The sequence below is a fragment of the Protopterus annectens genome, chromosome 5.part0, assembly GCF_019279795.1.
Source record: "Protopterus annectens isolate FY-2018-M chromosome 5.part0, PAN1.0, whole genome shotgun sequence".
Lineage (NCBI taxonomy): Eukaryota > Metazoa > Chordata > Ceratodontiformes > Protopteridae > Protopterus > Protopterus annectens.
The window spans coordinates 417,458,323-417,470,235 of record NC_056735.1 but is presented as its reverse complement, the minus strand read 5'-3'; the positions used below and the strand labels follow the sequence as shown (position 1 = coordinate 417,470,235).

Below are 11,913 nucleotides of genomic sequence, written 5' to 3'. Positions count from 1 at the left end.
TTTCTCTATGAACTTCTTAAAATCTCTTTGTGGTGGCTTTGGCAGTAAGCCAAGACAGGAGCATAGAGAATCCTCTTCAGACCCAAAACCATTATATGGAGGGAATGTTTTCTTAATCTTTTCAGAAGCAGGAGATTTATACATAACTGGAGTAAAGTCCTCTATAAAGATAAAAATAATAAAATCAAGGCTTTGCTGACTTCTGATTTCTACTGTCTCCTGCTTAACAGGATAAGAAGCATGTTTGTAATATTAAGAAATGTTGATAAAGGAGCTACAATTGCAAATACAGACTATATAAAGAGCATTACCTCCAGCCACTATAAACAAAAGAAAGGAAAAATATGCTTTACAATAGAACGTATTGCAAAGTATAGTAGACTAAGGTCACACAGCAGTAGATCAGCAAGAGAGAGACTTTTGCAGCATTAGTAATAGAAAAGGCTTTTATAAACAGTTTGAGATTCCCTTGTATAAAAGCAGCATTAGTGTCACACTCTGTACCCCAGCACCTTCATATCCCATGTAAAAACAGCTTCATCCCAAGAAATGTTTTTACAATTCAATTCTTCTGACATTCTTTTGACAAGCAATATGTTACATGTAGTTTGACTTTAATGCAGTAACATTGTATGTACACTATATATACACTATAGTAAACTTATTAAGATGACTGCAGCTACTCAAATAAAAATACAAACCCATCTTTTTCCCACTCAGTTATTTTTGGCAAGAAACATGTAACTAATATTTTGACTTTAGTTCAGTATTATTCTTGGCATGCAATGAATGCATACATAGATATACAGATATATGGATTTATAAATACAAACATTATAGCCAGCAGAATACTAAGTAAACCAAATTACTCAAATTCAGACCCACAAAAGAGGTATTACAATGCTATTAGAACTGCAGAAGCCTTGTGTCCCTAAAAGAACTGCTGTTAAGTTACATATGTATCACAACAGCACTGTCTTTCTTTTTGGAGACTTTTTCCAGTACTATTATGAAGGCTGAGCAGAATTAAAAGCAAAATGATGATTGAGTTGCATATGGTTAATCCACAATGGTGGTGATAATGCCCTTCCAAAGCCCAACCTGATTCAGGAGTGGAATCTAATCTGTAATGATTATTGGCTATGTGGATACATGGCCATAGAACATATACACACAAACACATATGTATGTATATAATATATGCAAATTTGTATTTATCTATTATTTTATTTATAAGGGCTTCTCAGCCTCTAGCCTCACTCTCTCTCAACTACTAACACCTTCTAACTCCCCACCATCCCCCGCCCAAATTCATTACTCCTCAACCTTTCCACCATGATGAAAATATAATTGTGTAAATTGTAAAATATGCATTTTTCTCTTAATTGCCATTACACTTTTTATTACTACTGTTCACTTTTTGTTATATATTGTTACTTTATGTTCTATTATATAATATGTATATATATATATATATATATATATATATATATATATATATATATATATATATATATATATATATATATATATATATATATCTATATATATATATATATATATATATATATACATTTGTATATATATATCTATATATATATATATATATATATATACATTTATATATATATATATATATATATACATTTATATATATATATATATATATATATATGTATATATATATATATATATATATATATATATATACACATACATATTTATATATATATATATATATATATATATATATATATATATATATAAACATACTTACATAGACAGACTCATAATTAAGTTCTAGGCTAGCTGCCCATTTGAGCCATTTTAAACTTAGCCAATTTCCCTTTTGGTGCTTGAATTAACCTATTCCATTTGGTGTTAGACTGGACTTGTCCATCTCATGTTCAATAATTATATATTACAACTATTGAGAACAACTGTGATCATATCATACATAATCTGAGGGGATCCATGCTTGGGATAAAGCAATTAGAAGATGCCCCTGTCCATTAGTACTACGGGGGGGGGGGGCAGTCCTAGGGTACACTTTCTGTTTTGCATCCATAGATCCAAGCTGCTCTTGAATATGGACAGGAATTACCTTTGCTTTATGCGGATGGGAAGTCTGTTCCAGAGCAGCAATATTCTCTATAAGATATGCCTCTCCCTCCAAGCCATTCTGTTGATGCTGCAGAAAAGGTTTAGATCTACTAGACTGAGTATTTCTGATGCCATTTGACTTCCTGATGTGTAGTAAATCCATCAGTACTGGCAGTAATGGGTTAGAGACTGCCTTGTATGCCAGACAGACACAGGTGACCTGTGTCTGCCTTGTATGCCAGACACAGGTCACCTCTAAGCAGTCTGTAGGATACTGAGTCCAGTGAGAGGGCTTTGTGTAGGTCCATTTAGGACATATTGTTTAGGCCTTGTATCCTTTTAGTAAGGTATCTCTGTGGTAACCAAACACCAAACTCCTTTACAGGAACAGCACCAACTGGTAAAATTCAAAAAGTAGGATGTCCAGGCGCCAAACCAAAGTGCAGAAATAAAACTTTTATTTTCAGCTTCACCAGTAAAAGCGTTAGAAACATGTAATACATCCAAATATCCCGTCAAGCGCTTTCACCCGGGCCCTCCCAGGCTTTATCAAGACATTTAATTCATTACTAGGCAGATTCTTTTATATTATTTCTGCCCTACTTAATTACTTGATTGATAATCAATTAGTTATAAATTACACTGCATTTAAAGCAAAAGAATCCTTTTTTGTATTAATACAAACTGATGGTGTTGATTCTCATCTTTTGTTCATATTAGTATTAAATGCATGTGTAAAATCAAACATTAAGTAATTATATAATAACTGTCTTTAAAAAATACATGTTAAAAACCATACATTTTAAAAAACCATATTAAACAATGTATGTACAACGCCTTATGGCAAAAACAAATTCAATTGTTTTTAAACCTCATAGTCATTTCATTAACAATTGGCAAGTTGCTCAGCCTATGCAGAACAAAGAATATACAGATACTTCATATTTTAATAACTATAGTACCCCGTCCCTTTTGCATGTATGATATGCCTTGTTATATGTCTGCAAATTAGTTATGCTGCGAACCACTTTTGACAAAAAAATATATATATAAAATTTTTACAAAATGTATGTATATATGCACAAAGAACATGGAAGAAGTATGTATATGTCTACACCTTCTTCATTCTTTCTATCCTACTTGTAAAAATAGACATATTCATTTGCCACACTTCGTCGCTGTACTGTGTCTGGCTATGGTTGTTAACATCCTGGTCAACCCTCTATTGATTGCCTCTAATATGGCCAGGGACCCAAGCTATATGTTTTTTCTTTGCTGTTAACCATTTTTTAATATTATAATAATGGTTTTGTAATATATTACATTTTACTGTATTATAGCTTAGCTCTTCTAATTTTTAACAAGCTACCAATACTAATAGCTCCATTTAGACCTGGAGTTTTGGCCGCATCTAATCTTATCTGCCATTTATTGAAATTGAAACCTCCGTCGAGGCCAGCGGAAGTAGGATGAGTATTTCCTCGTTTACTTCTTACTTGCTGTGCAGTTATACGCTCCGCGTTGATGTTATTGTCCATCTCGACATTTTCCACAGATCCGTTTGTTGGTTTTGAACAGATTGAGCCACTTGCCGCCAATAGTTGCTCCTGGTTTGCTGGTATTCCTCTAGTACCTTGGGAACCATTGTTAGTTAGCAGCCCAGTCAGTTGAGAAAGCAGGCACATCACCTGCTTGAATTCGCGTCGCGTTACCGGGACGTCATCCGTTCCTTCCTCGTCGGTTTGCAACAACACTGGTGTGTCACAACATTCCGCACTTGCAGTTCGTTCAGCCATGGATCCTACGAAGCACAAAAGAGATAACCAAACACCAAACTCCTTTACAGGAACAGCACCAACTGGTAAAATTCAAAAAGTAGGATGTCCAGGCGCCAAACCAAAGTGCAGAAATAAAACTTTTATTTTCAGCTTCACCAGTAAAAGCGTTAGAAACATGTAATACATCCAAATATCCCGTCAAGCGCTTTCACCCGGGCCCTCCCAGGCTTTATCAAGACATTTAATTCATTACTAGGCAGATTCTTTTATATTATTTCTGCCCTACTTAATTACTTGATTGATAATCAATTAGTTATAAATTACACTGCATTTAAAGCAAAAGAATCCTTTTTTGTATTAATACAAACTGATGGTGTTGATTCTCATCTTTTGTTCATATTAGTATTAAATGCATGTGTAAAATCAAACATTAAGTAATTATATAATAACTGTCTTTAAAAAATACATGTTAAAAACCATACATTTTAAAAAACCATATTAAACAATGTATGTACAACGCCTTATGGCAAAAACAAATTCAATTGTTTTTAAACCTCATAGTCATTTCATTAACAATTGGCAAGTTGATCAGCCTATGCAGAACAAAGAATATACAGATACTTCATATTTTAATAACTATAGTACCCCGTCCCTTTTGCATGTATGATATGCCTTGTTATTGGGACATTTAAATGCAATAGTTGCAAGCAGTGCCCTAATATTATGAATAAAAAAGGGTTCTATTTGAAGTCAAGGAAAATATATATAAAATCTCCTGGGTATTTTAATTGCAAAGCTAAAGGAGTAGTATATCTTGGTTTATGTCAGTGTTGCCAAAGTTTTTACATTGGAAAAACAGAGAGAACACTGGCTAAACGAATATACGAGCACCTTTATGATATTAGTAAAAGTAAAGAAACTAACGCCTTCTATAAACACTCCTTAGTATGTGAAAGAATGAAGATAGAATTTATGGTATTAGAACAGGTAAACATCAACCCCAGGGGGGGTGACTGGGAAACATCATTAGAGTTCAAAGAACTGCTTTGGCAGATAAGATTAGATGCGGCCAAAACTCCAGGTCTAAATGGAGCTATTAGTATTGGTAGCTTGTTAAAAATTAGAAGAGCTAAGCTATAATACAGTAAAATGTAATATATTACAAAACCATTATTATAATATTAAAAAATGGTTAACAGCAAAGAAAAAACATATAGCTTGGGTCCCTGGCCATATTAGAGGCAATCAATAGAGGGTTGACCAGGATGTTAACAACCATAGCCAGACACAGTACAGCGACGAAGTGTGGCAAATGAATATGTCTATTTTTACAAGTAGGATAGAAAGAATGAAGAAGGTGTAGACATATACATACTTCTTCCATGTTCTTTGTGCATATATACATACATTTTGTAAAAATTTTATATATATATTTTTTTGTCAAAAGTGGTTCGCAGCATAACTAATTTGCAGACACATAACAAGGCATATCATACATGCAAAAGGGACGGGGTACTATAGTTATTAAAATATGAAGTATCTGTATATTCTTTGTTCTGCATAGGCTGATCAACTTGCCAATTGTTAATGAAATGACTATGAGGTTTAAAAACAATTGAATTTGTTTTTGCCATAAGGCGTTGTACATACATTGTTTAATATGGTTTTTTAAAATGTATGGTTTTTAACATGTATTTTTTAAAGACAGTTATTATATAATTACTTAATGTTTGATTTTACACATGCATTTAATACTAATATGAACAAAAGATGAGAATCAACACCATCAGTTTGTATTAATACAAAAAAGGATTCTTTTGCTTTAAATGCAGTGTAATTTATAACTAATTGATTATCAATCAAGTAATTAAGTAGGGCAGAAATAATATAAAAGAATCTGCCTAGTAATGAATTAAATGTCTTGATAAAGCCTGGGAGGGCCCGGGTGAAAGCGCTTGACGGGATATTTGGATGTATTACATGTTTCTAACGCTTTTACTGGTGAAGCTGAAAATAAAAGTTTTATTTCTGCACTTTGGTTTGGCGCCTGGACATCCTACTTTTTGAAAGGTATCTCTGTGGGCATTCCAGTTGTCGCATTGTCTAGACATGCAGAAAGGGGCATTATACTTAATGACTGCTCAAATGAGAGCCAAGTAAAGGGGGACAATGACATTCCTAGATCTACACACCATCCCTTTGTTTACATCCTGAACACACATTCTTAAAATAAGAAATCAAAGTGGCAATAACTTGTATTTTGTTACATTTTTCATGACAAAATATAAAAACTTGGAAAAGCATCTCTGATATAGTCTGATCACAGGTAAGCCCTATTTGAACTTAATAAAAAAATCTGGTCTATTTTTCTGTTGTCTTTCATCTTTCTACATGGTCCTAGCAAAGTCTGATCAAACCTAGAGAATGATTACAGTGTTTTTTATAAAAGTATGCACAGAGGATCACATTGCTGCTTCTAGAATACTTCTAAAATCCAACTCTTTCCCAAAAGCCATAAATGAAGTTCAGGCCCTAACAGAGTGGGCCTTGACCCTCCCTGGAATAATTTTGTTGTGCAAGTATAACAAAAGGTAATAGTCTTAGACAACCATTTGAAAATAGTCTGCTTTGCACAGGTTGTCCCTTATTCTTACCTTCACAAGAAATGAACAACTAATCTGAAAATCTACACAAGAAATGAACAACTAATCTCAAAATCTACAAGATTTAGTTCTGTCAAGTTAGCACTTGAGTTGACAGTGGACATCCAAGGTATGGAGTATCCTTTCTCCCTTATTTTTACATTCAAGAAAAAAATGGGAGGATGCATTGTTTGGCTTAAAGTAAACTTGGATTCCACTTTGGGCATAAAAGACGGATTAGTTCTGAAAGAAACCCTGTGCCTGTGCAAAATGAAGTAGACCTGACTCATCATAAGAACTTGCAACTCAGATACCCTTCTTAAAGAGGTCAGAGCAATCAGTAAAACTGTTTTTCTTGTTAAGAACCTCAAATAAGTCAGGTTAGCTGGTTCAAATGGAGAAACTGTTACATTCTCTAACACAAAATTAAGATCCCATGAAGGGGCTACTAGTTTTCTTGGAGACCTCTTTTAAAAAACCCTTTCAAAAACATTTTCAAATGAGAATGCATTGAAAGAGGAGAATTCATGGGCAGACATGCTGAAATAACTGGTATATGAACCATGATGGAGGATTAAGAAAGGCCACAGGATAATAACACACAAATATTGTAAAACCAGAGAAGAACTACGCCTGAATGGATGCTGGTTGTGGTGCTGGCACCAACTAGAAAATCATTTTCATTTCTTAATATATAATTTTCTAGTGGCATTCTTTCTTGTCTCCATTAGTAACTGCTGCACATCCTCATTAAACAGTTGCCTAAAGGGAATTAAGACCTTATCATCCAGACAGTCAATTGAAATTCAGTGGTGTCAGGGTGTATCACACACCCATGATCTTGAGTTAGTAGATACAGTTTGTGAGGAAGTTTGTTGTAATTGCCCTTGGCCAGTTCCAAAGGAAGGGAAAACCACTGTTGCCTGGGCCAGAATGGAGTCACCACAATGATCTTGGGGGATTCCTTCTGAATCTTTAGAAGTCCCCTGGATATCAGCGGAAAGGACTGAAAAACATGCATGAATATTCCTGTCCAAGGAAAGGAAAAGGGCCTGTCTTCCAGGTCATCTTCCATGGAGTCCTGGAGCAGAATCTTGCCAGCTGATTGCTCAGACAGGAGGCAAACAGGTCTACTTGAATAACTCTCCACAGATAGATCAAATCCTGGAAGACCTTTGGATTTAGTTTCCATTCATGAGGGTCTGCCCTTGTCCTGCTTAGCTTGTCTGTAACACAGTTTTGCTCTGACACAAAGTAGGATGCCTGTAGAGTGAGACTGTGCTGTGAAGCTATATCCCAGTCTAACATGGATAGTCTACAAAGGTGGTATGATCTGGATTTCACTTGCTTATTGATGTACCACATGACTGTAGTACTGCCTGTAACAACTTGAAGAGGTTTCAGGGATGAAAGATGATTCAAATAATTGAGTGCTTTGATCAGGGCAACCATTTCTTTCATATTTATGTGCTTGTATCTGTTCTTGGTGTCCACCACACCTTGCACTTTGTATACTCCAGAAACTGCTCCTCAAGCAATGTCTGAGGCATCTGTGGTGAGTGACTGCTTTGGGAAAAGGATAGAGAAGGGGAAACCTGGATTTTAGGATATTTGCTGTTTCTACCAAATGATTTCCATTCTGACAAACCCCAATACTGGGATTTGACAAGGCAAAGGATGTTGGCACTGGGACCAAAGAGACTTCACATAGCATTATATATTTCTCATGTAGAGTTTTACTAGGGGTATCATGTGAATCATAGGTGCTGTGAGACCCAAAATCATGAGATATTCCCTTACATTGACTGAAGCCTAAGTGGAAAATCTTAGAAATACAACTAAATAAAGATCTATTTTTCCTGTGGAAGAAACGCTCTTTGAACTGAGATGTCACTCTGACATCCCAGGAACACAATCCTGAGTGAAGGACTATAAAAGACTTTTGAATGTTCTCTTGAAATCCCAGCTTGAGTAAGAGATCTCACACCCAAGTGACTGATTCCTGACACTGAAAATACTCTGCAAAGATAAGCAAGTCATCTAAATATGGGACAATGTGGATACCCTGTAGCCTGCAATGAGCAATAACTGGACCTAGACACTTTGTGAACTCTCCTGGTGCAGTGGATAGTCCAAAGGGTAAGACAGAGAACTGATAATGTATTCCAGACACACAGAACCTTAAGAAATGATGAAAGTCTGGATGAATAGGGATGTGATGACAAGCATATTTTAAATCTAATGTTACTAGGGAACTTGAATGATGAGAAGAGGTAATAGGTTGTGACGTGACAACATTTTGAACTTGGGCACTATCACAAACAGGTTTGGGAAAGAAAAAATATTCATAACTGGTCTCTAAGCATTTTCTTTATTTTACACTAAAAACATCCTTGTATAAAAACCTTTTTCTACCAGCTGTGAAGGGGGAAACTGATTCTATCACTCCCAGCATGTGATGAAAAACAGGTGGAAATAAAAGAGCCTGGTCCAGTGGATGAGGATTACCCCCTAAAAAGGAGAAATTTCCTTCCACTGCCATCTGTAACCTTGAGGAATCATCTTTGAAACCAATTTGTCTGAACTATCTGTTGCCAAAGAGAAAAGTGGAGATTCAGTCTTTCTGAAAGGAAAAAGGGTCTGCTGGTACAGGAAAGAGGACAAGGTCTATTAAATAGTCATTCAAGTTTGTTGTATTTGCCCCTGGTTTGGGAGGGGTCCTGATTTTTTTCTTTTTGAACCACCTTTGCCATTTCTTTTTAAATGCATGTTAATGAGAAGTTATGTACCTACCATAACGTTCCATGTTAGTTGTCTTCTCTCGCCTTCTTTCTTGCTTGATGGGTTCGGAGCCGATCCTCGACTCCGACTCGGCACTTGCTAAGCTCGAGAGTCACTTTTACCAGCTCGAGGCAGCCCCATATCCCATGATGCAAGGCGGTAAGTACCCAGATCTCGTTTGGTACCTATAGGGAAAACACCTAGCACAAAAAACTTTCCACTGAGGAAAGAAAGCAATTAGCCTAAAGGAAGGGCTGTAATGGGAAACCAGATAACTAACTGGTGCCTAAAGAAGCAATCTTCCAAACAAAGGAGATCAAGGTCTGTCCAGGCAAGGGGGTAGGAGGGAGGGTCGCAAGAAAGAAGGCGAGAGAAGACAACTAACATGGAACGTTATGGTAGGTACATAACTTCTCAATGTTAAGTTGTCAATCTCGCCTTCATTCTTGCTTGATGGGACCATGTCCCTAGCACCTCTATCCTGGGTGGCTCAATGGAACAGACTCTTGAGAACCATAGAACCAAAACTGGCTCTATCCCTGGAGGCCAAATCCAATTTGTAATGAGAAACAAAGGTATGAGGAGTGGCCCAAGTGGCTGCTGCACAAATAGTGTCTAAAGGGAGTCTAGCCTGAAAGGCTGTGGAAGTGGCTAAGCTTCTGGTGGAATGCGCCTTTGGTTTTGAGCACAGCTGTTTGCCCCTGAGCTGATAGGTTTCGGAGATGGTGGAAGAAAGCCATCTAGATAAGGTCACTTTGGAAACAGGAAGGCCTTTCTTATTTACAGCATAAGAAAGAAAGAGCTGATCAGATTTCCTGAATTGTTTTGTTCTGTCCAAATAATATCTGAGTTGGCGGTGAACATCAAGATAATGTAATTTTTGTTCCGATCTGTTGGAGTAATTACGAAAAATACAGGGAGATCAATAGATTGGTTCAAATTTGTTTTCGAAGCCACCTTGGGCAAAAAGGATGGATTGGTTCTCAAGGATACCCTGTCCTTGTGGAAGACCAAATAAGGGGGACGAACAGAGAGAGCATGAAGTTCTGACACTCTCCTGGCCGAGGTAATAGCGACAAGGAAGAGTGTCTTCCATGAAAGAAACTTCAGTGAACATGAAACAGCTGGCTCGAAGGGAGGAAGAATTAAGGATGTCAGCACTAGATTTAGGTCCCATTGAGGAGGAGGGCTCCTGACAGGAGGTTTAAGGAGAAAAACCCCTTTTAGAAAAGCTCTACAAAGCCTGTGGGACATAATGTTGTGATCTGCAAACCCGACATGAAAGTTCGAGATAGCAGCTAACTGAACTTTGACCGTGGAAGATGAAGAACCCGAGTGAAAATTTTCCGCTAGAAAATCCAAAACTGCATGAACAGGGGCAGTAAAGGGATCTATATTCTTTGATTTTGCCCAAAGGGAGAAGCGTTTCCACTTGCTAGTATAAATCCTTCTAGTAGAGGATTTAAGGGAAGCCACTATGATATCCCTAACAGGGTTAGAGATCATAGGAAGCCTGGCTAAGGAAGGAAGTGGAGCAACCAAGCTGTGAGGTTGAGAGAAGGAATGGACCAATGCAGCTGACCCGATTGGTGGATCAGAAGGTCTGGCACTGGGTCCAGATGCCACGGCTGCACCAAGAGGTGATGATGGAGGAACGGAAACCAAATTTGTCGAGGCCAATAGGGGGCAATGAGAATCATTTTGGCTCTCAAAATGGTGGCTTTCTGGAGTACTTGTGGAATCAATGGAAAGGGAGGAAAGGCATAAAGAAGTCCCTGGGGCCAATCTTGGGTAAGAGCGTCTCTGAGGGGATGGCCTGGAAGTGGGAAGAGAGAGAAGAAGTCTGGGCATTTGCTGTTTTGGGGAGTAGCAAAAAGATCGCAACATGGGCAGCCCCATTCTAGAAAAATCTCCTCCACTATAGATTGTTTGAGAGACCACTCGTGAGGCATGAGAATAGCTCTGCTCAATCTGTCCGCTAAAATGTTGTTTTTCCCAGGGATATGCGTTGCTACCAGAAACCGATGAGAGGAGATCGCCCATTGCCAAAGTCTGAGAGCTTCTCGACACAAGGGGTAGGACTTGGTTCCGCCCTGCTTGTTGATATACCATACTAGAGACATGTTGTCCGTGTGAACTGCAATTGTTCCCAAGGGAAGAAAGTCGTTGAGGGCTTGCAACGTTAAAAGCACTGCTCTCATCTCTAGGACATTTATGTGCAGGTGGTATTCAAATGGTTGCTACGTCCCATGAACCATCCTGCCCTGATAATGACCCCCCTACCCGATCAGGGAGGCGTCCGTAGTGACTGTGGCTACTGGGGCCGGGGATACAAAGGGTCTGCCCTGATGAACCTGGGGAGAAGAAATCCACCAGGATAGGTGGTTTTTGCAAGCTTGTGTCACCAGGATTTGGTGACGCATGGGAAGTTGTTGGTAAGACCACTGGGTGAACAACATCCATTGAAGGAGACGCATGTAAAAGCGGGCCAAGGGAAGAAGAGTAATGGCCGCTGTCATGAGGCCCAACACTTTCAGGACCAGTCTGGCTTGCACCTTTTTGCTGGCAAGGATGATCCGCACCTGACTTTGGATATCTGTGATTCTTTG

General features: G+C 37.8%; 1 protein-coding gene across 1 annotated transcript in view; it reads right to left on the bottom strand.

The window, feature by feature from the left end:
* Positions 1-11,913, bottom strand: part of EFHC2 (EF-hand domain containing 2) — a 1,536,365-nt gene that overhangs the window by 788,365 nt on the left and 736,087 nt on the right. The window contains exon 8 of the mRNA XM_044072376.1: positions 1-161. This exon is cut by the window's left edge and continues 5 nt beyond it. Within this exon, the coding sequence (XP_043928311.1) occupies positions 1-161 (161 nt within the window). The remainder of the gene's footprint in view (positions 162-11,913) is intronic.